The following is a 25,926-nucleotide window of genomic DNA, read 5'->3' as shown; positions in this document are numbered from 1 at the left end:
ATATGAGAAAATAAGAATAAATCATGACTATTAGATCTAATTTTAAATTGTCAAGATTAAAACATGAAAGCATGTGACATTTTAAAAAATGTCACATGACATTTTTAAGTGGTTATGTGAGCATTAAATTATTTTAATCTTAATCATTCATGATTAGATCTAACGGTCATAATTTATTCTCATTTTCTCATATAAGATCATTTTTCTCATGTGATACATCCCCATTATAGGTAAACGTCTAATTTGTATTCAAGTTATTTCATTAATAGGAATCGTTATACAATGAGATGATGGTATTTGATATATTTTTTTGTGAATACTCGATTTTTCTAGCGCAGAAGTTTCTCTTGACAGTGTTGGGTTTAACTTGATTTTGGAGGCGAGTATCTCGTATACTGCCAAACATCTTTTATTTTGAGAAATCAAGTTTCAACCACATAATTTCACGTTTATTAAAACTCAACATGGAAACAAACATGCTGATAAATGTCAAATAATTTTGCCACAAAAATTAAACTCTAATTATTAAAGAAGAAAAACTAAAAATAACTAATAAGCCTCATTTGGGCGTTGGAATTGAAATTTCTAAAAAGAGGGATTTCTTATAAAAAAAATAGAGGACCTTAAAGATACTATGAAATGGTGTTAACTCATTTGTAACTCTACCAAAAAATGGAGGTAACTTTTGCTACTGAGTAGCTTCCTCATCGTCGCTCCACATCTTGTTCCTCTGTTCTCTCGAGCACTTCAGATCCTTTTCAGTGTTCACTGTTTGAGTTTTCCTTGCAGAACCTCCACGTTGATTTGAGATTTAAGGTTAGATTTTGCATTTGTTATTGAGGAGTTAAATGCATTTTCTGATTTTTTGCTTCCAATGCCAACGTGGTTTATGAATTATGATACTGATTGGGAACAAAGGTGCTTATGTTAATTAATATGCCTACTAAATTATTCAGCAACAGCTTGTGGTTTCTAATTTTGAACAAAGTTGGAAACAAAATGGTACATAAGGTGCTCGATGAAATACCTCAGTAAGGTTTGATGCCCAATTTCCCCTTAAGCTTTCAGTTTTTGAACTCCCCTCAATCTCTATGAACCGTTCGTCTTTCGAACCCCTTAACCTCCAGGGCTATTTCATTGTTTGGTGTGTTTTAAGCCAGCCTCATTTACATAGTTTCATTAGCAAGAGTCGAAATGAATGGTGAATCACGTTTCATATCTCTTATAATATGTAACCATTTTGAACTAAAAGTAATTAAATAAATGGGTTCACTTTCCTCTCTGGCTCTAGGGTGATGTGACTTAGCCAAATCAGACATTCATGTGCTTCATGAGGTGACAAACATTATCTTCAAAGCTTGCTTCCGTTGTAAAACTATAGCTTATAGGTATGTGGGCGAGTTTTGGATCATGTTGGTGACTTTCATGTTGAAGTGCACCTCTGATGAGCAACTCCTCATCCGAGCAAACTAGCCCACAACACTTTTTGTTTCTTAGACCAGGGAAGGGCAGTAGCCATTAGCCATCTTTAGACTTGATACATGAGAGGACATTTTGGTGTTGCTTGGTCTATGTAGTCGACCCCGTTAAGTGGGAAAAGATTTGGTTGTTGTTGTTGTTCCGTGTCCATGCCTAAAGCTATATTCAATATTAGGTATTTAATAGATTTCATTTTGCTGCATGTCATTGCTCTGAATTTTGACTCTTTGGTGCTTGTATTCTGGTGCTTTTCTTAGTTTATCATATCTCAGATTCTTGTTTATGTTATGAACTTTCGGAAGAGCAAATTCATTCAATAAAGTTGAGAAGGGGAGGGGAGACATTTCCGCATATTTTACATTATAATTTGTTTACAGTTTGCGTTATTAGCCTAATCTTATATGTTGCTTAGTTGGGTTTATAATGCTCATATATTCTAGGATCATCTATAAATGTCTAGATTTATCTTTTCATCATCTTCTGACTGCTTAATAGGTGCACCGTGCACATGCTTGGCAGTTTTAAATTATCTTTACAAGCAGGCTTTAGTTTATTTTAAATACTTTAGCGCAATATTAATATAACTGTCATATAGGACCTGCTACTCTCAGGTTACCTCGTTTGCTATTATTGATTTGTAATTGCTTCTGTGCATTTTCAATATTACACGATCAGTTAATATTACATGACTACAAACTCTAACCTTTATTTCTGTTTCCAAACCATGTGTTTAAGTGTAGGTTTATTAAATAATTTATACACGCCCTTTTTACACTTCAGCTATGGCCAGTCAAGGAGTTGAGTTCCTCTGGAGTCTGGACTGTACCAAAAATAAAATAAAATTCTGCCACTTGTTTATCATTGTGTCATTAATGCTCCAGAGCCCTTTCTAGTCTCTACCTCCAGCTAGGTCCAGCGATGGAGTTGAGTTCCTTTGGACTCCAGCGATAAAAATACTTGCTAATTTATCATTGTTTTCTTCAATGCTTTAGAGCCCTTAGGGCAGCTAACATGTCCACTCTTTCACTGACTAGAAATTTATAAATTTAGATTTCTCACCCTTGGGAAATTGTGTGTTGGGGGGGGGGGGGGGTACTTATATGTTGCAAAATATTGAATTCTGCTCAATTTGAAATGATTCAATTCTTACTGAAATACATGATCTTTTGCAGGTTTGAGTTGAAGATTCGGGTGTCATATTCATTATCAATCCATTACAGTCACATGAGCAATATGCTTATTTTGTTTTTCATTCTCCACATCATGGTGAAGGGCCCAACCCTCTGCTTTGGGAATAAGTGAGTGTATAAAAATCCTCAATTATATCTTCAGCTTAATTGTTTGGACTTTACAAATCAGAAGCCTTCCACGTTATTAACTTTGTCTTAGTGGTCACTACTCATTGCCAAAGGGTTGAGGATAAAATTTTGAAAGTTGGAGAAGAGCTTTGGAGAGAAACTTTGCCGTTACAAGGTGGTTCTGGCTTTTATCAATTACAAGGCCTGAAACCCCATATGTGGTATGAAGTGAAGATATCATACCCAGCTTCTGTATGTATGTTATGTCTTCTTCCAGTTCTTTGTAGAGGATCTTTCCTCTGGAAACTGACACACTCTGATTAAAATACCAGATACCTGCGAGCTTCAACATACAACTGAAGAGAGACAAATCGGAAGCGGTGCTGAACAATAACAGGAGATTGCTTAACACTGAAAAGCTCATTTTTAAGACCCATAGCGACCAGGTCAATATTAGTATGAAGCCTTTCAGTCCTAAATTTCAGAAAATTCTGCATGCGCTTGATTTTATCTTGTTTTGTTTTGTTCTTGCAACATTGACTTAATTCAGGATGAAACCCATTTAATATTAGTAACAGTGGAGCCAGAGGGAGTTCCAGCCAAGTTGAATGTTACAGAGAGGCAGTTTATTATCTTCAATATAGGTATATTAATAATTTTGATATTAGTAATTGTCACAGCTTATGCTTCTTTACTAGTTTAATACCGTTTTGAATTTATCTGATATTTTTGTTAGATTACTGTTCCAAAGTCTCCTGTATTATGATAATTTCTATTTTTGCTAATATTCTATACTGTTTTTCTGCTGATACAACAGTATGTGATGAACTATTACTGGGCATACCTCACAAAGCTTGGTGGGTAGTGATACTGGCTTTACTGTGCCTTGGAATTGCATTCATGATTCCTTCTTTTCTTCCATCGTATTTGCTACCAAAGAACCCAGTCTCAAGATCCGATGATCGTCCTTCGAAAACTTCTTAACAAATCTCCAAGTAAGATTAAGTGGTTGAAGGGTTGTTTATCTCAAATGCTACGAGGCACAGAGCATATGGCATTAAAAATATAATTTTGGATAATTTTTCAAGTTTTCTAAATCTTGTTCAATCAGGGATCATGTTTGATGTGCTAGAGAATTTTAGGATTTCTTGTCTCCATCTCATTTTGCCTGTGTTGATGCTCATAACTTTATTTATGCTGTTTTACATTAGTTGTTATCCTTTTCTGTCCCTTCCGACTCGAATAAAATGAAGGTTGGTTGGGTCTTCTAGAGTCTGAAGTCTGGAAATTCATTATGGGAATGAATATTGAGAAAAGTGTTGCAGAATGGCATCTTTGTTATGATAATCAATTACTTAACTTCAACTTTAAAATTTAACTCGCAAGTAACCCTGCAATGAGGATTTTTTTTTTGTAAAATGTAAACATTAAATTAAAACCATTTTCAAAAATTGATTTAGAAGATTATTTTAATACTTAAAAAGTTATTTAAAAGAGAAATATAAACTTCGTGGAGTGGAGATTCTCTTATTTGAAGATAAAATTTTGTTAATTGCACTCTATTTAAAAAGATAATTATGCGTGCCAAATATTATATAAATTATCTAGAGTTATTACACAATTTAGTTACCAATATTTATTTATATTTTATAAAATACCATATACATTGAAATAAAATTATGTATTAGTGTTTAAATTATTCGAATTTTGTAAACATTATCTTGTTAATAAGAATTCTTAATCCAGAATGTAGATTAATAAAACCAGTTTTTTTATAAAACACTAGATCAATTTTAAACGGAGGTTGTAGTTAAGATTAGCGGCGGTTTCAAGCCGCCAAAATTCTTTACAGATTCACGCAGTTAAGTAGGGCTCGCAAATGAGTGGATTGCGAATTTGCGATGGAGTGGTTCAAGTGAACAAGTGTGTGATATATGAGAGTTTATACTTATGTGTTTGAGCAAATGAGTGAATTAGGGGCTCGCGTGAAAATATGTGTTACTTTTAGAAAAGGAATTAATTGCTATCAAATATGGATCAGATCACTAATGTGACAAAAAAAAAAATACGGATCACTCAATCATTTGGTCTATCTTGACAATGACACAAGCAAATTAATACTAATTTGCTAATTTTAGCTAGTTCGTAAGGACAAACCATGGTGACTGCACCGATGATCGAAAAAGCAAATTAATAATTTGAAGAAAGAACGTCATCCATTCTACTACACTAACTTCAAGCAGACACTCAACACTACACAGACTGTTGTGTTATGGCCGAAGTGATGAGAGGTGAGCACAGTGTTGACGTTCCATCGGAAGACAAAAACAAACCTCAATCAAAGCGCGTTGCGTCGCTTGACATCTTTCGGGGTCTCACTGTTGCGGCACGTTCTTCAATTCTCTCCTTTGTTAATTTCATTTCACATTCAAACTTATTTTGTTTATCACTACAACTCGAATCTCCACCATCTTCTTCTATTTCAAACTTGTTTTGCTTTAGTAACATGTTTAATTTGGCCAATTGTGTTGCAGTTAATGATCTTGGTTGATGATGCTGGAGGAGAATGGCCAGTGATTGGTCATGCGCCATGGAATGGCTGCAATCTTGCTGATTTTGTTATGCCTTTCTTCTTGTTCATTGTTGGGATGGCTATTCCACTTTCTCTCAAGGTTAGTTGAGAATGACAAATACTACTTCAACTCTCTGTTTCCCTCATTTCCTCTTCGTTTTTTTTGTTTCAAATCGGTCCTTTACTTATTGATTCCTTCTATTTGATGTCCAGAGAATACCAAATAGACTCCAAGCTGTGATAAAGGTGCTAGTTAGAACACTCAAACTTCTCTTTTGGGGTCTGCTCTTACAAGGTTAGTTTTCCTGTTAAAAATAGAAGTAATATAATAACTAATAAGTAGGCTAATAATCTCAATGATGAAGGTGGTTTCTCGCATGCTCCGGACCATTTAACATATGGAGTTGACATGAAACTCATAAGGTGGTGTGGTATACTTCAGGTGATTTTGATTCTTTTGTTCTGCTTATTTTGATAGCATGGAACATAAGTATAGTAAGAGTAGGTAACACTTGTGTTTGTACCTCCTTCTAGAGAATTGCTCTAGCATATTTGGTTGTGGCGCTGGTGGAGATATTTTCAAGAAGTGGACAACCTAGAGATCCTGAACCCACCCAACTTTCAATATTCAAGTTGTACTATTGGCATTGGTTAGTCTGTGATGGTATGAATTTGGTTGATTTCCATTGCCAATAAGATCTTCTTTTTAAACATTTTGTTCATTGAAATTTCAGGGTGGTCGGGGCATGTATACTTACCGTTTACATGGCTTTACTTTATGGAATATATGTTCCTGACTGGAAATTCACTGTCCATGATCCAGACAGCATATATAATGGCACAACTTTCACCGTAAGCTACTCGTTGCTAGCCTCTCTACAAACACTTACATTAATAGCATGTTTGGATACAATTATGGAATCTAGAAATTACTCATAGATGCTTCTCCCTAGATTGATTCTGGCTCTAGAATCAATTGTAGAGGAATTTCCAAACATGCACTTAAATAGTGTTAAAATTCATAGGGGAGAATTCCATTTAACTTTTATTCTCTGATAGGTTAAATTATGTCTTCAGTTTTCAATACTTGTATTATCACTTAAATTCATTTTTGAATACATTGTGGTTTCTGCTAGACATGAAATTTGCAAAAAAATTTCATGGGTGCAACTTCTCAATACTCTGAAATTTTTCTTCCTGTTAGCTTTAGCAGTTTCTATGCTTTAATGTATTCAGAAAGAGAATGGTCTAAATATTTATGATTTTTTCCCCTTTGCAGACCTCTCTAATTTGCTTGTCTGTCAATTTTTAGGTTGCATGTGGAGTCAGAGGGAAACTTGATCCCCCTTGTAATGCTGTGGGATATATTGACAGAGAGATTCTTGGAATTAATCACATGTATAGGCATCCAGCTTGGAAGCGATCTGAAGTGTGTTGCCATTTTCTCCCAGACACTTTTTTCTACTATAAATCTGTAGCACTTTATGGCTCATGTCAATTTTGAACACTTATTGCCTTTTTGTTTTAAGTGCCGCAGTCTTGCACTGAGAAACCCCCATATGAAGGGCCTTTTAAAAAGGATGCACCTTCATGGTGTTATGCTCCTTTTGAGCCAGAAGGAATTTTAAGGTCAGTAAACAGTCTCCAATTCTTCTTAGAGTATGTTTGGTTTAGCGGAAATCCCAGATATAAGATTAACAACTCCAATTTCTAGATTTCAATCAATTCATAACCACACTGGCTTTGCTTGCTTCAAATGCTAATTGCTATCATTATATGTGCACTGAAGATGTTTTTCACATTGTTACTGAGAAAAAGAGTTGAGTACTCCCATATTCACTGCTCTTTTGTTTAACAGCTTGGTTAGAGTATGGCATAAATTTTTTTGCATGCAATTTTGATATGCCCCCATTGTTGGGCACACCAGATGTATAGCTTGTTCCACTGATCCTTAAAGCAATGTCATATGAAACTGCAGCTCAGTATCTGCTATTCTCTCCACTATCATTGGATTGCATTTTGGACATGTACTCATACACCTGCAGGTAAAGCCTGTGACTCAAAATATCAGTGCTTGGCATCTCTTTTTAACTTGGGCTTACTGCACTTTTGTGATTTTAGGATCATCCTTCTAGGTTGAAGCACTGGCTTCTACTAGGCTTAGCGCTCCTTACTTCAGGAATTATTCTTCACTTCACTCATGGTGTGAACTCTTAACTTGGTGACGGCTGGAAATTACTATGTAACCATAGATCCATCCTCATTAATAGCATGTTTTGATCAGCTTTTATTTCCACATAGTCAATTATGGCATCCGGAAGCTACTCACAAAAGCTTCTCCCATAATTGGTTTTGTCTTCATAATCAATTGTTGAAGGATTTCCGATCATGCGCTTAATCTGACAGTGCCCCCTCTCATTTCCTTTCTTCCGTTTATGTTACAGCCATTCCTTTGAATAAACAGCTGTACACACTAAGCTATGTATGTGTAACATCTGGAGCAGCGGCGTTAGTTTTTTCAGCCTTCTATATAACGGTATGTTTTTGGATCTCTACAATGAATACTGGGAATGGCACTGGCCTTCTTTCTATTATGCTAGATTCTTTTTGTTCACTTTTCTCATCTGGCTCATATAGATAGGTACTACTCTATCATTGCAGGTTGATATTTGGGGATTAAATTTCTTGTTCATGCCGTTGAAATGGATTGGCATGAATGCCATGCTTGTCTATGTCATGGCAGCTGAAGGTATCTTTGCAGGATTTATTAATGGGTGGTATTATGGTGACCCTCATAATACACTGGTACCTTGACTACTTTCATCTTATCTAAGTTTCTGCATACTTTGGTTCCATTTAGGCACCATAATCCTTATTTTATATAACTATATTGATTAGCGCTAGCAACATACTCTCTAACAAGCTTTTTGATGTTTCATTTGTTTTATCTCCAGGTCTATTGGATTCAAAAGCATATATTCATTGGAGTTTGGCATTCAACGAGAGTAGGCATCCTTCTGTATGTGATCTTCGCGGAGATCTTGTTTTGGGCCATCATAGCAGGCATTCTGCATCAATTGGGCATATATTGGAAGCTTTGAACTTTAGAAACCATGTGTTCTTAATTTTTTTCATAAACTTTGCATCTAATATCAAAGATGTGCCTGTTGTTGTATCTTCAATTTGATCAATTACTGAGTAAGGAGCCAGGTTGCTTATTTCAATTTTAATATTCCAAGTTGTGAACACCATTTTTGTCATACCTTAATAATAATAAAAAAAATCAAAATAAATAGACAAATAACTAATATTTTGAAAAAACGAAATTCAACTCAAGAAAATTATAATAATAAACGGTTTTAATTCAATAAAGATAAATAAAAAATAATTATAACATAATAATAATAATAATAATAATAATAATAATAATTGAAATTCGAAATTTAAGAATAAATAATATAAAATTTGAAATAATAATTTCAGAGATAATTATCAAATTAAAATAACTCAGAAATTCAAAGGTAATTTAAAATTAAGTAAAAATCTTATCAAATCAAATCTTAACATAGTAGGGAACAAGAAACGTTAACGACTATAAATAAGGAGAGAGTTTGGTGGTAGTGAGGCAGGTTCAAAGTGTAAGAGAAAACAGTAAATTGATCACTTGCGAATTGTGTTCCATCCTTCTAAAAGTTAGCATACGTTAAGTGCGAGAGTTCTTGAATCACCTAGGTAACTCTTCTCCATTTACATAATGAACTTGTGAATTTCATGTTAACCTTCTACTAAACAACCAAACAAAATCAAATAATGGAAAAGATAGAACATTTCATAAAGTTATGATGAGCTTTGGTTCCTTTAAAATTTCTTTCATTAGTTTTGATCATACTCTGATACTGGGCCTATAATAATTGTCCAGAAAAAAGACCTCAGCCCACTACTACAATCCGGCCCACAAAATCCGTTTCACAACTATAGAAGAAGAGAAAAAGGGGATTTCGCGAAGAATTGCCCTCTCGAACAAGTTTGTGTTGTGTGTGGATCAAAAGCAGTTGAATCGCAGAGCAATTAGGTTACAGTGAGTGATGGCGAGCGCTATGCTAGAAGATACCAACATGGAAGACGATCAACTCGCGTCTATGTCCACCGACGACATCGCCAGAGCTTCTCGTCTTCTCGATAACGAGATTCGCATTCTCAAGGTCGAGATTTCTAATTCTTGTTAGATTCAATGCGTAGCGTCTTTGTTTTCATGTTTTCTTGTTGTTGAATTGTTTGTGAATTTGTGTTTGAAGGAAGAGTTGCAAAGAACGAATCTGGAACTGGAATCGTTCAAGGAGAAGATTAAAGAGAATCAGGAGAAGATTAAGCTTAATAAGCAGTTGCCCTATCTCGTTGGTAACATTGTTGAGGTTAATTTCCCATCGCCCACTCGTTCTTCCTTCTCTTCTATGTTATTGATGTTCTTTTTAGCCTAGAATTAAATTGCAGAACTATTTTGAAGTAGTGAGGTTGAACTCCATAGGAATTTAGACTCTAAATTTGACCCCTTTCCACTATAGGGTTTACTGGGGAATCTCTGGTGTTGATAAGTTGATAACTAATTGTTTACTTCAGTGTTTTTTTTTTCTTTTAAAATTTGTCATGTATCATTGTTCATTTTGTTGCATTTGCTACAATTAGCCTAGGGTTTGATTCCATATTTAAAGTTGATCTATCAAGATGAAAAGGGTAATCAGTGATTGAATATGTTGGAGATCTAACTTGGTTTTTTTCCTCCCCCTACATTTAATGTTCTTTCAAATTGTTGTGACATGGTGTTTCTGTATTTAGATATTGGAAATGAACCCGGAAGATGAAGCTGAAGAAGATGGGGCCAACATTGACCTTGACTCCCAAAGGAAGGGAAAATGTGTTGTGCTAAAGACATCTACTCGACAGGTGACAAAGCTGATAATTTCATCTTTTTTACAGCTATTTAATGTTTCCATATTTCAAATTTAGTACTGTTTTTGCTTTTCTTTTGCGTCCCCAGAAAATCATAATGGACTTGGAGTTAGTTGACAAATGAATTCCCTTAATATAATTGATTTTGATAATGAAGTATGTTTGCTTTTGAATACAGACAATCTTTCTTCCTGTTGTTGGGCTTGTCGACCCTGACACGTTAAAACCTGGGGATTTGGTTGGCGTTAACAAAGATAGTTACTTAATCTTGGATACGCTGCCTTCTGAGTATGATTCTCGAGTTAAAGCCATGGAAGTCGATGAAAAACCGACAGAGGACTACAATGACGTTGGTGGGTTAGAAAAGCAGGTATGATTTAATTACTGGGAATATGTTAAAACTTAAAACACCTTTAATTTTTTCTTTTTGTTATTTATGGTTGGGTAACAGGGTTTCTGTGATAATAACTTGATATTTGCCAACAGATCCAAGAATTAGTAGAAGCCATTGTTTTGCCAATGACCCATAAGGAGCGGTTCCAGAAATTAGGAGTTCGCCCACCAAAAGGAGTGCTCTTATATGGACCTCCAGGGACTGGAAAAACATTGATGGCTCGTGCTTGTGCAGCACAAACCAATGCCACTTTTCTTAAGCTGGCTGGACCCCAGCTGGTGCAGGTATGGCCCTTCCCAATATTGTTTTCCTCTTAGCTCATCGTGGCTAATGATTTCATTGTTGCTTATTTGTTAACTTTTTCTCCTCTTCGTTATATAACTCAGTAGTTAGTATTTTCTGTTTTGCTGGATTTCACGGGCATGCATTTTGATACTCTCCAATCTTTTCTGGCTTAAAATTTTCTTGTGATCTATGCTGATGAAACTTGTTGATTGTTTGGGGTTACTTATTCTTATGTTTTCCTTATGAAAGATAAATATTCTTGGTTGTAATATCTGACGATTCCCCATCTCTTCAATTCATCTAAATAGCCAGAGTTCTTTCCTCTGTTACATTTTGTATTACTTGCTTAGATGTTTGTACTCAGGTCTTTATACTCGGTTTGGAATGGAGTAATCTAACCTGGAATTTTACAGATGTTCATAGGAGATGGAGCAAAACTCGTCCGTGATGCTTTTCAGCTGGCAAAAGAGAAGTCTCCTTGCATTATATTTATAGATGAAATTGATGCAATTGGAACAAAGCGTTTTGATAGGTATGAGACGGCAGGACTTCAGAACTACATTTGCATTTTCCTTTCCTTTTTTTCTTGGGGTTCTGTTTTTTCGAGTGGGGTGGTTTTTCTTTGTTTTGAATAGTAGTTCAGCAACCTAATGATGTACCGGGTGGCTGATTGCAGTGAAGTAAGTGGAGACAGGGAGGTACAACGTACTATGTTGGAATTGCTCAATCAGCTTGATGGTTTTAGTAGTGATGACCGGATTAAGGTGTGTCTTCTACTCTTCTCATGCGTGTCTCTCTGATTAATGTGTACAATAAGCTCCAAAGATGTTTTGTTTTCTCTGGGTTAAACATATTAGATTATATCTTCTGAAAACCCATCTTTCGGATTAGTCACTTATACTATTACTTAATTAGTGATTATTTAGGTTTAGAGCGTAGAAGCGTATTAGATTTTTGGTCAGTCAGGATTTTGGTGTTGAAATGCCATGTTCACTTATTCTTTTAAATTACAGGTGATTGCAGCAACAAACCGTGCAGATATTCTTGATCCTGCCCTTATGCGTTCTGGTAGATTGGATCGAAAAATTGAGTTCCCACACCCTACTGAAGAAGCTAGAGCCCGAATTCTGCAGGTTTGGAATCTTGGAACTTTATCTGTTAATATTTTTTTTTTGACAGAACATTTACTTACAGCTTTCTCGTTAATATTATAGATCCATTCTCGTAAGATGAATGTTAACCCAGATGTCAACTTCGAAGAATTAGCTCGGTCCACAGATGATTTCAACGGAGCACAACTTAAAGCTGTCTGTGTTGAAGCTGGCATGTTAGCCCTTCGCCGTGATGCAACCGAGGTTTGCTTTCTTCCAGATATGCAACAACTTTAATAATTTAAAAATCATGACTATTGCACGAATTTATTGGGTTGTCATTGCTGTTTGGATCTTTCTTTCTTTTGTTTTCTGTTGACTTGCTTAATGCCATGGCTTTGGATCAAGCTAGAATTTATGATATGAAATGTCTTTGCTAATGTGGAAATAATCATTAAATCTGTTTTTTGCCCTATGACAGGTGAACCATGAGGACTTCAATGAGGGTATCATTCAGGTCCAAGCAAAGAAGAAAGCAAGCTTGAACTATTATGCATAAGCACACTACAAGCAACGATCAACCAGCATTGTTGTTTGACATTTGTTTGCAAACTTCACTCGAGTCAAATGTAACCTGCTTGGCACCATTATCTATTTCTAAGAAGCAGCTTATATACATGTTGTATCTATTTTGATTTTTGAATTCATCGTGTTGGTCATGCTGCAAGTTTATCTTCGATCATTAATGACTCATGAATTTATTACCATTTGGTGTACAAGGGATGATCAAAAACAGGACTGAGCAAGTTAAATCTAACCTGTGATTGCATGAAATCAAGCAGCTAAAGATTATCAATATTAAAAATAAGACAATGTTATTGAATAAGTAGGATAATTACGTTATAAAAAAGTTGGATAATATCTACCCAAAAAAAAGTAGGATAATGGTACAAAATCAATTCGTACAAATTTTTCTTATTTGTATGTTTTATATGTTTATCTATATTTGGTACTAATATTGTATTGTACATGCTTTTTCATCAATCCACACTTATACGTTGAAATGATGAATGATTTAATCCAACTTACGGATGTAGGATAAGACATGATTGATGATACGATTGTGACTTAAGTTATTTGAAAAACTTAATCCACAGTCACCAACACAACCACTCTTCACCACTGCCACACCAATGCAATTGTTGCTGCTATCACCGCCACCTCCCTCCATCGTTGTTGTCGTTGCCACTGACCACCATTACCAGTATTGTTGACACCACCCTTCGCCATCGCCACCACCAGAACTACCAACCTCCATCGCCGCCACTATTGCCCCACAACATTGATGTCACCACCACCATACTGCCATGTGACCACCACAACCATCACCCTCCACCACCACCACCCATACAACCGCCTCCACCACCCTTTATCATTGTCACCATCCACCACTTCTGTCATCGTCAGAACCAAAACCACTACCGTTGGCACCACCCTCTCCCACCACCGCCCCCGCCATCATCATGATTCATGGCCATCACCATCCACACCTGCAAACGCAACTATTTGATACTATTATCAAATAGTTTTAAAAGCTAATTATTTGATATCAATTTGTATACACTAACGATGGAAAGTATTTCACACATGCATTCAATTACATTTCTCCATTTTTCATTGTCATATAGTTTTGCTTTCTATCTCTACTTTATAACGAATAAAGAAAGGGCGAACTCGATAAGCTAAGCAATTTACTATTTGTTTGCGATTCTTTCAAAGAAGGCTCAGATTCAATATCGGTGACGGAAGAATTAGACTCATACAAGCTTGGTGCCAAAAAATCTTAAATTAAGTTAGTTAAGACATGACAAATTAATGAATTATAATTGAGTGATGGTGCAAAACAAAGCTATCAATGCATAGTAATTAAATTCTTCTTAAAATTTAATCAGTTAATTGTATAAAAATATTTTACAACCTTGGGTGCATAAAATTAATCCCATATTTATTTTTCTATACTAGGCTCAGATATGTATTAGTAAAATCAATTGGAAAATATAAAAAATAAAAAATATTATAAAACGCGTGCGGGGTGAATAAGGTAGAAATCCAAAGACGGTTTCAACTAAAATTAAACGGGATAGAGAAAGTGGAAATTGATCTAAAACCATCTTGGACCTCTCTTCTCTCTCTTTTTATCTATCTATCTATCTATCTATCTATCTAATCTATATGCTGAAAACCATAAGAATAAGAATTGAAAATGAAAAGAAAAGAAACTGCTTAGAATTCTGATACATACATACACAGATCTAACTAATACCCACCAAACACGCTTCCTTCCACCTTCTACCTTCTCCGTCGCATTTTCTTCTCTCCGGCGTCCCTAATCCAATCACAGTAGCACTTTTACTCCCTCCACCGCCGCACACAACTACCGCAAATCACACCCAGCCTGGTGGTTCTAGAGTTACTCATGTGATGCCATTCTAGGTTTTTTCAATTCCGATGGGTCTTGGAAAACTCGATGATGATGACGGTGGAGGAGGTGGTTCACCTAACTCCTCCGTCCCTTGTTCAATTTGCCTCGAGGTTGTTGCAGACACCGGCGATCGATCCTTCGCCAAGCTTCTATGTGGCCATCAATTTCATCTCGGTAACTCCTCACTCCTTCATCTTAATTTCGATCCAATTGTTGTAACTGTTTATCAATTGATTTCGACTTTCACCGTTTGAGATCTGAATTTTCATATTCTTCACTGGTTTACGAGATAGAAACTGAGAAATTTGAGTTTTATTATCATTTTGTAACAAGTATTACGAGCACTGAGGTGGATCTTTGCTCTTATTGTCCTCAATTGGCTCAATCCTGTGCTCCTGCCATCGAATTACAGCAGAGATAGGGGTTTTAAGAATTTCTGTTTGCAATGGATTTCTTCTGTCCTGTGCTACAGATAACAATAGTAGTCAATTGAATTTTATGATTCTGATTGTTAAACGCTTAAACTGACAGTAGCTGATTCTGTTGGAAGACTCATCTAGTACTAGTACTTTAATTTACAACACTTGTTTCATTAGTGCATATTCTTGTTTTAAGCAACATTTCTAGGTTATATGTTTTTGGAAATGATTTCTTAAACAAGCTGATTGCTGCATCCACGCGGCATGACATCGTATTGTTATGCTTCTCATGTCCTTCTTTATGTTGTTGTTGTTCAGATTGCATTGGATCAGCCTTCAATATGAAAGGGGCAATGCAATGCCCAAATTGTCGCAAGGTTGAGAAAGGTCAGTGGCTTTATGCTAATGGTTCCCGTTCTTATCCAGAATTTAGCATGGAAGACTGGACACATGATGAGGATCTATATGATCTTGGCTACTCTGAAATGGTAAAAGGAACTGCATGCATCCCATTAATTATATTGGTGCCGTTTTTTTGTGTTACACAATAAAAATGTGCTTGCAATGTCTTATTGACAAACGATTTTATGTAAATACTAAATACTGACTGTTTATTTTGTTTGTTGATCACCTTTTGTTATTTATCCATTTCCTTCAAGCCGCTTAAATTGGTTATCTTCTCATTTGCATTTGTAAAATTATTGCTTCCTGACATACCCATTAATCTCATAAGATCTTATAGATCAAATATTTGTTTAGAGAAGAAACAACAGATTGGAAAGAAAGAAGAGAGGGAGAGTTTGGCAGGATATTGATTTCTCCTAAGTAGAGAAGAGTAAGAAAACAGAGAGCCGAAGTATATTAAACATGAACTGGGCTGCCCAATCTTACCAATAATGAAAAAATAAACTAGAAGCACAACCTTGAGAAGGAACCTAAAGAGTTGTCCCTTTTTTATTTTCCTTTTTCATTCCTATACCTCTGCCAATCTTTGAATCTTCGAAATGTACTACTAATCCCGACGGGCGCAGTCTTTTTTTCTCCCTTGTTACAGCCCTTAAATGTAGCCAAAATCTTTATTTTATTGTAAGTAGTTAGAACTTGGAATTTCAAGTTTGGCATTACTGGCTTTAGTTGGAATTATTTCTTCTTTTTTCATTATTGTGTGGGTATATATATATTCTGCTTACCGTTTTGACTAAACTTTGATTTCTAAATGCTTTGTGCAGTCCTTTGGAGTTCACTGGTGCCCTTTTGGTAACTTGGCCCGTCTTCCTTCATCTTTCGAGTAAGCTTCTAGTTAACATAACAGAATATGCATGCAGACTAATCTCAGTTCAAATTTTGTTAACTTTGATGTGTCTGGGCCTTGAGAAAAGCATGCTTAGGGATTTTTTGTTAAAGCCAGTTCTAAGATATAATCGGTACTTGAAGTCAGTATTAAGGGTTTTGTTATGTCTACTTGAATGTAATCTTCTTGTCACATATTTTTACATCATATACTTGTCATATGTTGAAGATAATTATATTTGTGAAAGTTACAACTTACAAACCGGAATTCTGGATGAAAATGTTGTGTGTCTATGAACAATTAACCACATCACAACAATATCTTGGATGTTTGTTTCAGTGCCCACATTTTTAGATCTTGACGGAAAAATCTAAGGTGTTTATGCAGAATGAGCTTTAATGTTGTTTTGGGCATATTTGTTGACTATGACTTCATTTGAAATTTTTGTTTGTGAAAAGTTTTTCATGTTTGTTTAATCAAGTCATTAACATATTGAAGGGAGTCAGGTTGAACTGAAGGTTTTGTTCTTGAAAAGGCCTTAGTTGCTGGTAAGTGGTTTGTGTTAGGAGGGGGATTGTTGACCGTAGGCTAATATTTTGCTTTGGCAAGGTTAGGCGGGTCATAGTTAGATTCAATCCAGGCTTGATTCTTGTTAAGACACACAAACTCCTGGACACTAGTGATGTGAGGGGATTGATGGTCTGGGCCAGCATACTGCCTTGGCAAGGTCCAGTTAGAGTTGGAGTCATATTGTAATATGGTGATTGGTTTTGGACATAGGTAGTAAAAGTTAACCTGTGACTAACAAGTGAAGCTTTTGGCTTATGGTAAGACTTGGTGCAGCAAGTAATATTAGAGCCAAGGCCACATGTTTGTTTCTTCGAAAAGGCTTTGTTAGGCCAATATCCTGCCTGAACAATGAACTTTCGAGGCAGGTGCTAGGAGAAAGAATGTTGGTCACTTGGCTGTGACGTAAGGCCAGAGGCCCATAGTTAGATTGAACCATGACACTTGCAGATGGAATTAAGTAGATAAGTATGCGTCAAATAACAACTATTATAGCTTATGGCCTAGTTGCAAGTGCTCAATCTGACAATATCTTTTCTTTTTGATGCAATGTATAAGGAGGATAACCACTAGGTTCACGGGGCTGTGGCTTGTGTGGAGGATTTTTGGTTTAAAAATCTCATGTACACGAAAAAAAGGGTTTAAGGATATATACCCTATCCCCCTTGCTCGTAATTCTCCTTTCCGAGATATCTTATTTTGTTGGTAGGACAAAAAATGAATCAATGTGGTATGTATGAATGGTGTTGGTTTTGCATCCCTGGTAATTTTGCTATTGCTAGTCATTTCCAACATATGATTTGTCTAGACTGGAATGTTGGGGTTTGAAAACTGATCCAGTTCTGTAACTATTATTATATTGTGGAGCCGACATACTGAAATGGAATATTGGTTATGGTTATATTAGCATGTGTTACTACTTAATGGTGTTTAATGGTTTTATTCTTGCTTTGGTAATATCCGTACATCCCCCTCCCCCACAAAAATCTTCTAGAGCAGACGTTAAATCATATTGTGTTTTTCTTTTTCCAGGGAAGGGGAGATTTCCTCAACTGCATGTAAGATACTTTTTCCTGCTTCAGCCTCCTTTTCATCATCTTGCATTTGACTGAATATGTTATCTCTACTGGAATTTTGAGATGCAGATCATGATTTACTGGGACAACATGCTGTATTTGCTGAACATACAGCTGTATCATCTGCTAGTCATCCTTGTCCATATATTGCTTACATTGGACCGATACATCCCTCGACCTCCAACTCTGGTGGAACTGTTTCAGAAGATTCTAACTTTCCCCACTGGAATGGTCCACCCAGACCTAGTGACATGCCAACCTCCTACACATATCCTGCAGTAGATCTTCATTATCACAGTTGGGAACACCATTCATCTCATTTCTCTTCTGCCACCAGCCGTCTAGGTGTTGCTGATCAGCCTTCAGTATCAGCTGGTACTCAAAGGCCTGCTAGGGTTGGTTCAGAGGTCCCTCGGTCCGGATCTTTTGTGCATCCCTTCCTTGTCGGTCACAGGTACCTCTTTAGAGTTCTTGTACCTTACCGGGACACTTTTTTGTTTGCAGAAGTTAGTATATTGCTGAATCCTCAAATGTAACTTGATGTGAGACATCATATTATACGCTCAATGTCATATGGTGTCATAAAATACACACTGAAATTGAGTTGAATCATATTATGAAATTTGCTAGGGTCATGAGGTTGACACTCAGATGCTTGTAATGTTGCAGTTCGGGTGCCAGAGCTGGGAACTCTGTTGCATCTTCAATGATCCCTCCTTATCCAGGAAGCAATGCTCGTGCTCGTGATAGAGTCCAGGCTCTTCAAGCATACTATCAGCCTCAGCAACCTCCTAATTCTACGACAATGAGGACACCTGTTGCTTCCAGCAGTCGAAGATCCAATAGTCATTCTCTGTTAGGTCCATTAGCACCAGGGACCTCATCATCAGACAATGCTCGCTTCGTTTACATCCCTAACAGTGTGCCAGGACCAAATTTTCAGGAAGAATCTGATCTGCCCAGCCGCTTCCATCCTTGGGAAAGAGATCACTCGCCTTCATTGTTATTGAATCAAGTTGGTAGAGCATACCACCAGAGTGCCAGCGGGTCAGATCCAGGTATCAGATCTAGTAGAAGGCACGAATCAGAAAGAATGCCTTCACAAAATCGGTGATACACTGATTTTATATTGAACATTCAAAATTCATGTATGCATGAGAAATGTTGCATAATGCTTGGGAATTGATCTTTCTGGCAGCCATGTGGTGACATTGTGATTTGGCTTCTTCCTCTGGTTTTCTCTGCCTTGGAGAGCATAAAAATAAGATGCTTTTCAATTGGGTAAACCAGGTATTTAAAGAACTATTGGGGCATTGTCGATCTAGTATGCTCATTTGTGGTTGCATATGTTATTGTGGCTCGCTCATGCAACTGTTTTGTACTGAGATACACACTGCGTGGCAAATGTCTTCATAAACTGTTGTGCAAGAACTCGCTGGGGGTTTCGAACTCGCTTGATAACTAGTCAACTAAGGTATTTGCAAGACTGATTTGATTAAATAATCTTTAGTGGTTACTAAATAAGGTGCTTTTGCACCAAATTTTTTTTATAAGCTTGCACCAAATATAGTACTATAGTTTGGATTAATAGACTATCATATATGCATGCCATGTTTGATGTAGATTTTTTATATATTTATTATAGAACTAGTTTGTAAGTTTTTAATAAAATTTGAATTTATGAAAAGTATGTTTTAAAAACTTCAAAACATATTAAATATGATTTTGGACTTAAATAATTTATTGGTCCCTATTTTATGTGGTTCATGTATACAATAACGTTACTTTTTGGTGCCCCAAAAGTTTCACTTTAGTTTATAATCATTTTTGTTTAAACAAATGAAATACAGCTTAACGTGATGTGGCAAACATGTGTTCGCTCCCTCGATCACCTTTCTCTTTGAACCCTCTCTCTCTCCCCCCTTCTCCTTCGCCCTTCCCCCCTCCATCGCTCCCATTGTTCTTCCTCCAACCCACCTTTCTCCCTCTTTCACCCCATCGCCCTCCCTTATCTTCACGCTACTCACCTCTCTCCCTACCCCTTCATGTTTCCTTCTCCCCCTCCCCCCTAATTGAAACACCGAAACTAATTACAGTTTTGATAGCTTGTTGTGGTGCACTTGTAGAAGAGCAAGAGAATGGAGGATTTGGGTTTGGTAGCTCCCATTGTTGCTGGAAAGGTCTTTTGGCACATGGGTATGCTGATGTTAATCCAAAACGCTGAAAATGGAATAAATGAATTGTGTGTAGTTGACAAATCAAATCAAATAAAGCATGGTATACTGGGGGAGCAGCAATAGAAGGAGAGTACAAGAGAGGAAAAATAAGCATTTGGTTGTGGTTTGTGGTGCTTTACCTCCCTTGCACTCACATTCAAGCACGTTAAATGGAGCCCATAGAAAAGAAAAGGCCACACAATTAACAAAAGAAATGGAACATAAGTAAGTGTTGAAGAGACTAAGATTGGAAAAAGGTTTGATACGGTGTTGATTTGTGTGAGTAAAGACTCAAGTGACGGTGAAGGTGGCAGATGTAGGAGTGCTTTTCGTGGTGGTTTGGTCTGATCTTAGTAGTGGACGGCTTGTGGTGACTCATTTTGGTAGAGAAAGGAAAGCCAGTGGCTTGGGACGATGGTTATTAGGAGTGGTGAAGGTTCTAGGTTTGGAAATAATTTCTGGCGGGGTTGTTCGAGACTTCAATCTGGTGCATGTTATGGACTTATGGTGAACATTTGTTGAATTTGTGGGTTGGAAAGGATTTGAGCACACAATCTCCTTATTTTATGTGAGCTGAAAATTTAGTCCTTAACTATTTTTTTTTTTCGAAAGGAGAATGAATATATTGATAGATAATAAACTTGTGACCAACCTTCTGAAGTAGGTGAATTGATACAACAAAAAACATAAGGCTAAAACATGACAGACAACAAGGTTTTGCTCAAGATGAGCTCAAACCGTAAAATACAGACATAGGGGAAGCTCCATCACACCCAGTTTTAGCTAAGTGGTCAGCTAATGGATTAGCTTCCTTCCTTGAATACATGAACAACCTCAAAACAATCTACTTCCACAACAAGGATATCAATTAAGTTCAATTTGTTTCTTAACTTCCAAGGTCTATTGGATTTGTTGTTAACCCAACCTACCGCAAGTGTGGAATCACATTCAATCACCACATGAGAAAGAGTGTGTTGTTTGCTAAATTGAAGAGCCTTCAAAATAGAAATAACCTCCGCTTCATAAGCTCATCTGATACCCAGAGCTTCAGAAAATAGACCCACAAAATCCTTCTCATGAAACTGTTGAACATCTAATTTTTAATTCATTTTACAATATAAAATTTCCAAACATAATTCACTCTATCAAACTTAAACTACCAAAGCTAAGTATTTTTGGTCAAGGGATTGAGGATGAGTAGTACTTTCCTAAATTTTAGTATCTATGCTTGCACACAATGCTCATAACCCTTAACCCTACCACTTGTGAGTAGTTCCTAACAAATTTAAGTTTTCCTTCCTTACATTCACGCATTTACAAAATTTGAGCCATATGATTAAAATCAGTCGGCTCATATTTTTTCACCAAAATCACACAGTAGAGATGTCTTACAACTTAAACAATCCGATCAAGAGAATGGAGGATTTGAATTAAGCCAATTGCTGATGACAAGCCATCCAAATTTCACTTAATTCTACTAAAATTTATAACTAATAATGTTTCCTAAGCTGCATTTTCCATAGGATGATAATATTTTTGTAACAAAACTAGACTTGTTTTTTATATCCAAGGCCCAACTAATGACCCTAAAGCAAGCATGTGGCCCATTAGCAATTATCGTTCACTCTCGAATCCACCGTATAAAATTCCAATTCCAAACCCTAAATAGCCATCGCCGTTGTCATCCCTCTTCGCAGTCCTCGCCGCTGCTCTTCTTCACGTGCATCTCCGGTAACGCTCTTTCCATTCAACATTCATACACCTCTGTTTAATCAACAACGAAACCCAATTGAAGTTTTCTCCATTTTTCACTTGAAACTCTCACTTCTGCTCAGTACTTTGATTAGATTTGCAGAAACAAAGATTTTAACTGAGTTTATTAGGTTTCTGGGATACCCAGATCATGAAATTGCTCTGATTTCATGAAAAGTTTATTTTTTTGACATGTGTTATGAATAAGCGTTTTGGTTTTTGGTGGGTGGATGCAGAGAGTTGAAGAAAATGAGTCGAGGTGTTGCAGCTGGAGCCAAGGGGAAGAAGAAGGCGGTGACCTTCACCATTGACTGTGCAAAGCCAGTGGAGGATAAGATCATGGACATTGCTTCACTTGAGAAGTTCCTTCAGGAGAGGATCAAGGTTGGTGGTAAGGCTGGTGCTCTTGGTGATGTTGTCTCCATTGCTCGTGACAAGAACAAGATCTCTGTTACCTCTGACAGCAACTTCTCCAAGAGGTAATTCCCTTTCCCCTCCTTCATTTGTTTACACTTATCTTTAGACTGTATTTGTAGTTTTTTGTAATCCAACAGCTAGTTTCATATGATAGGAAATGAATATACCCTTTTGTGTCATGGTTTAATATATGTTGCTTATTAGCTTGAAATTGTGGAGTTTATTGGTTTTTTTCTACATTGTTTGATAATTTTGAGTGATTGAGTTTTGAGATTGTAAGCCATGATGGAGAGCATGGTTCTAATCTTTAGTGTCAATTAGCCCTATGTTTGATAAGCTCCTTCCAATTGCTTTCTGGCTGTTGTCTTCGCTGCATTTTATACGGCCTGATACACTATCATTAACAGTAATTCATGGAATGTTATGTTGTGTTTTCCTTGTTGTAGAACGAGTTATGTATAGAATGTGTTACTCTAGATTGCTTAAATATTCAAAGTATGGTAGCAATTTAGCACCAAATTCACAGCATCATGTCAGTGTTTTGCAATATGATGTGCTTTGATGTTTTTTAAACTTTTTTCCAATCATATTGTTTCTCATATACTAAGGTCTACCTGCTTAACATCTAACTTGGCTCCAGGTACTTGAAGTACTTGACCAAGAAGTACTTGAAGAAACACAACGTTAGAGACTGGCTCAGAGTGATTGCTTCAAACAAAGATAGAAGTGTTTATGAACTGAGGTACTTCAACATCGCTGAGAACGAAGGGGAGGAAGAAGATTAATTGTTTAACCAGCTTATTTATTTTAAGAACTTTGTTTACCATTTTTCCTAGGGCTACTTTCCCTTTTGGCAAGTATTGCTTGAGATACAATGTTTTGTTTAGATCTGTTGCAATTTCACAGTTTTGATTGTCATTGATGTTGAATTGGGAATAGAGTTTGCATATTATTCTGTGTTGTTTCCACCTTAAAGACAGTTGCTCTGCTTTGTGTTTCTTTGAACGAATTTTCCCATAAAGACACATACCTCGCCCTATATCGATACATAAGCTCAGTGTCTTGTTCAAAGTTTTTACTCAGTAATTTTTCTTCAAATTGTGTATTTTGTTTTGAAATAATCAATAGTATTGAAGGTATACCCTCCTCAACATGTGTTGGATGGGATCTTGTTTTCCTAAATCATGGATTATAATCCTGATAAGGTTAAATGTAAATTGTCATGGGATAGTAAGTTATACTTTAATAAAGCTATTTAAACAACAGCATATTAAGGCCAAGAGCTTTTTATCCAATATAATTCATCCATCACTAAATTCCACCTCCTTGTGTGAGTGAGATCTAGAAGAGATGGGTTGTGATGAAAAAAGAAGAAAATATGAATAGGAAGTGGGTAGAATTAGAAATGATATGGAAGAGAAAGTAGAGTGTGAATATTCATATCAAAGTTGGTTTATGTTCCATTTTCACTCATTTTTCATCATATATATCTTCTTTTTCTATCCAATTTTTCATTTTCTACCATTCATATCTCTTTTCAATTAATTTCTCTTCTATTCATAGCTTTGAGCTAATTTTATCAAAACATTTATAGAATTTAGTCCAGCGAGCCTTGCGCTGCTTAGATGTTTAGCCTTGCTCTGTTTAGATGTTTAGCTTTTCTCCGTAATTGATTTTGCAAAGACACTACAAATTTAAACTTTTTAGTAGTCATAATCATTTATGAGATTGCATAACTTTATTTCACGTCATTCCCCTACATAATCAAATTTTCTCATCAATATATTCAAAAATCTCAATTCAAACATCAAATTCAAGCGTATGTTTGGAATTATTTTTTGTATCTTCAATTCTAAAATCAAGATCAATTATGAGAAGAATGCTGTGTAAGTAAGTTGTCTGTAGGAGGAGAAAGAATGTAGAAATCCGCCGTCAATTATGAAAATACTTATCAAACAGGCACAAGAACAAAAATAAAAATGTTTTAGTGTGTTTGATTGATTGGTTCTAGAGTCTCCATCCATTAAATTACTAAGTAAAAACCACTTCTTAGTAAAACTTACTAAGTGTAACTTCTAGAGTCTCCATGCATTAAATTGTGTGACAACCGATTTAACTGATTTTCCATATTCTTCTCTCCGCTTAGATACGTATCCTTTAGATGTCCCTACTCTTCCTTCTTCTCTCTAGCATTGTGACATAATCATATTCCAACATTAGATGTTGGTGCATTGCGTGTTGAAATAACTTGATATTTAAAGTTGGGAACATTGCCTTACTTGATTGTCTCCTCCATCTTACTTACATTACACTTCAATTTCCAACAACACATAGCAAATGAGGTTCCTTTCCATACATGTAGAACTAAAATGAGCCAGCAACAGCCAACAAGGTCAGACGAACAGAACCCCCCACTTTCTAAGGCAAACTTTCAGTTCCACTGAGATTGGTCGACTGTCACAACACAACACACGCCATCTCTTATGTCATTTACACAAATCTACTGCCATTCCATCCTTTCTTGTTCATGCTTGTCTTTTTGCCATAGGATGAAAATGGAAGTGCATGCAGTAGTACATTTTATTACATCATATTTCATGTTTGTCAGTCTTGGTTATAAAAGAATTTACTTTTTTTTTTCTAATTCTATCTTTATAATTTGTTAAGTGTTTTGTAGACATCTCACATCCCATAGTGCATACATTCAACAAACTATCATAAAATAAATTTTCTACAAGGAGAAAAAAATTACTCTTTTGTTTAATTAGAATATTTTTGGATATATGAAACCTAATGAAACAAAGTAGAATTAAATATAATGAAATGGAATGAAAATTATTTTTCATTGTTTGAATAGAACAAATTTACCACTTAATTGCTTATGTAATTGACTAGGTGGAATGAATTGTAAATCTTTTATTCATATATTTCTCTTAATTTTAAAACACTAACCTTGAATCTTTCCATCTATATCAATCTATCTATCTCTCTCTTTATTTATATATATATATATATGTATATATATATATGTATATATATATATATATAAAATATACTAAAAGAAGGTTTTTTATTTAGAATGTTGTGTCATGTGGCACTTTCATAACATCCCAATTTCTCTCCAAAATAAAAAACTAATAACACATTCGTATATACCAAAAAAAACATATTCATCCGTAAATATGAAAAGTAATTTGTAAAACACATTCCTATATATATATAAAAAACATATCCATCCGTACCAATAACGCATTCGGCATTCCTATATATAAAATAAAAAACATATATATTCGTAAATATTAATACTTTAAGAACAAATTGGTACACTCGTACAGTCCTTGTACATGGCATATGACTGACCCTTTGTGTATTGAAAAACATGTCACGTATCAGTTCATTGAAAAGATAGGTACCTGACATATGGGACGAAAGGATTGAGGGACTTTTAAGTTTTATGGATTCAGTGGTAAATGTTGGTTTCTGATGAGGTACGAAAAGAAAAATGATTCCTGAACCACTACACAGTAAAACACCCCTAAACACCCCTTTTTTCTGCGGATTTGGTCAAATAATACACTGAACTAGCAACCTAAATATACATGACTAACCATAAAGCACAGAACCGTGTAAAGTTGAAATT

At 35.9% G+C, this 25,926-nt stretch overlaps 5 protein-coding genes and 1 non-coding gene across 8 annotated transcripts; all 6 read left to right on the top strand.

The window, feature by feature from the left end:
* The first annotated feature begins 629 nt into the window (after positions 1-629).
* On the top strand, positions 630-4,047 carry LOC130731162 (uncharacterized). 2 transcript variants are annotated; one of them, XM_057583366.1, is made up of 6 exons: positions 630-816; positions 2,652-2,777; positions 2,869-3,029; positions 3,110-3,223; positions 3,328-3,421; positions 3,595-4,047. In XM_057583366.1, coding segments are annotated over exons 2-6 (537 nt in total). In that variant the 5' UTR covers positions 630-816; positions 2,652-2,776; the 3' UTR covers positions 3,762-4,047. The 2 variants fall into 2 exon arrangements, with proteins under 2 accessions (XP_057439349.1, XP_057439348.1); XM_057583365.1 differs by having other exon boundaries at positions 631-816; positions 2,891-3,029.
* On the top strand, positions 1,288-1,380 carry LOC130734950 (small nucleolar RNA snoR127). The gene has a single exon (XR_009018282.1). It is a non-coding gene; the product is annotated as a small nucleolar RNA snoR127 (small nucleolar RNA).
* An 839-nt stretch (positions 4,048-4,886) lies between the features above and the next one.
* On the top strand, positions 4,887-8,573 carry LOC130731161 (uncharacterized). Of its 2 annotated transcripts, XM_057583364.1 has the most exons (13): positions 4,914-5,163; positions 5,312-5,449; positions 5,563-5,644; positions 5,715-5,791; positions 5,884-5,999; positions 6,084-6,201; positions 6,662-6,778; positions 6,887-6,978; positions 7,328-7,394; positions 7,471-7,552; positions 7,794-7,885; positions 8,011-8,154; positions 8,304-8,573. In XM_057583364.1, exons 1-13 carry the CDS (start codon positions 5,050-5,052, stop codon positions 8,448-8,450), a joined length of 1,386 nt encoding a protein of 461 aa, XP_057439347.1. In that variant the 5' UTR covers positions 4,914-5,049; the 3' UTR covers positions 8,451-8,573. The 2 variants fall into 2 exon arrangements, 1 of the variants encoding a protein (XP_057439347.1); XR_009016583.1 differs by lacking the exon at positions 8,304-8,573 and having other exon boundaries at positions 4,887-5,163; positions 7,471-7,591; positions 8,011-8,034.
* A 772-nt stretch (positions 8,574-9,345) lies between these two features.
* On the top strand, positions 9,346-12,900 carry LOC130731160 (26S proteasome regulatory subunit 6A homolog). Its single transcript, XM_057583363.1, has 10 exons — positions 9,346-9,551; positions 9,645-9,761; positions 10,183-10,290; positions 10,475-10,666; positions 10,783-10,974; positions 11,389-11,507; positions 11,652-11,739; positions 11,989-12,108; positions 12,190-12,330; positions 12,548-12,900. Exons 1-10 carry the CDS (start codon positions 9,435-9,437, stop codon positions 12,623-12,625), a joined length of 1,272 nt encoding a protein of 423 aa, XP_057439346.1. The 5' UTR covers positions 9,346-9,434; the 3' UTR covers positions 12,626-12,900.
* Positions 12,901-14,216: 1,316 nt separating this feature from the next.
* On the top strand, positions 14,217-19,523 carry LOC130731158 (E3 ubiquitin-protein ligase RFI2). The gene is made up of 6 exons (XM_057583361.1): positions 14,217-14,722; positions 15,286-15,455; positions 16,197-16,255; positions 17,858-17,883; positions 17,971-18,355; positions 18,571-19,523. Exons 1-6 carry the CDS (start codon positions 14,575-14,577, stop codon positions 19,013-19,015), a joined length of 1,233 nt encoding a protein of 410 aa, XP_057439344.1. The 5' UTR covers positions 14,217-14,574; the 3' UTR covers positions 19,016-19,523.
* Positions 19,524-21,700: 2,177 nt separating this feature from the next.
* On the top strand, positions 21,701-23,261 carry LOC130731159 (60S ribosomal protein L22-3). Its single transcript, XM_057583362.1, has 3 exons — positions 21,701-21,848; positions 22,106-22,348; positions 22,927-23,261. Exons 2-3 carry the CDS (start codon positions 22,119-22,121, stop codon positions 23,069-23,071), a joined length of 375 nt encoding a protein of 124 aa, XP_057439345.1. The 5' UTR covers positions 21,701-21,848; positions 22,106-22,118; the 3' UTR covers positions 23,072-23,261.
* Positions 23,262-25,926: the final 2,665 nt, after the last annotated feature.

The sequence above is a fragment of the Lotus japonicus genome, chromosome 1, assembly GCF_012489685.1.
Source record: "Lotus japonicus ecotype B-129 chromosome 1, LjGifu_v1.2".
Classification (NCBI taxonomy): Eukaryota; Viridiplantae; Streptophyta; class Magnoliopsida; order Fabales; family Fabaceae; genus Lotus; species Lotus japonicus.
Note: the sequence above shows the minus strand (reverse complement) of the source record. Positions and strands in the feature narration are given on the sequence as shown.

Bases quoted from the DNA above. Each gene is read 5' to 3' on its own strand.
- LOC130731162 (XM_057583365.1), top strand. From the start codon at position 2,704: ATGAGCAATATGCTTATTTTGTTTTTCATTCTCCACATCATGGTGAAG. The intron at 2,778-2,890 runs GTGAGTGTATAA...TCATTGCCAAAG, and splicing joins ACCCTCTGCTTTGGGAATAA to GGTTGAGGATAAAATTTTGA. The intron at 3,224-3,327 runs GTCAATATTAGT...GACTTAATTCAG, and splicing joins TTAAGACCCATAGCGACCAG to GATGAAACCCATTTAATATT.
- LOC130731161 (XM_057583364.1), top strand. From the start codon at position 5,050: ATGGCCGAAGTGATGAGAGGTGAGCACAGTGTTGACGTTCCATCGGAA. The intron at 6,000-6,083 runs GTTAGTCTGTGA...TTGAAATTTCAG, and splicing joins AAGTTGTACTATTGGCATTG to GGTGGTCGGGGCATGTATAC. The intron at 7,886-8,010 runs GTATGTTTTTGG...CTATCATTGCAG, and splicing joins TTTCAGCCTTCTATATAACG to GTTGATATTTGGGGATTAAA.
- LOC130731160 (XM_057583363.1), top strand. From the start codon at position 9,435: ATGGCGAGCGCTATGCTAGAAGATACCAACATGGAAGACGATCAACTC. The intron at 11,508-11,651 runs GTATGAGACGGC...GGCTGATTGCAG, and splicing joins GGAACAAAGCGTTTTGATAG to TGAAGTAAGTGGAGACAGGG. The intron at 12,109-12,189 runs GTTTGGAATCTT...TTAATATTATAG, and splicing joins CTAGAGCCCGAATTCTGCAG to ATCCATTCTCGTAAGATGAA.
- LOC130731158 (XM_057583361.1), top strand. From the start codon at position 14,575: ATGGGTCTTGGAAAACTCGATGATGATGACGGTGGAGGAGGTGGTTCA. The intron at 14,723-15,285 runs GTAACTCCTCAC...GTTGTTGTTCAG, and splicing joins TGGCCATCAATTTCATCTCG to ATTGCATTGGATCAGCCTTC. The intron at 18,356-18,570 runs GTACCTCTTTAG...GTAATGTTGCAG, and splicing joins CCCTTCCTTGTCGGTCACAG to TTCGGGTGCCAGAGCTGGGA.
- LOC130731159 (XM_057583362.1), top strand. From the start codon at position 22,119: ATGAGTCGAGGTGTTGCAGCTGGAGCCAAGGGGAAGAAGAAGGCGGTG. The intron at 22,349-22,926 runs GTAATTCCCTTT...ACTTGGCTCCAG, and splicing joins GACAGCAACTTCTCCAAGAG to GTACTTGAAGTACTTGACCA.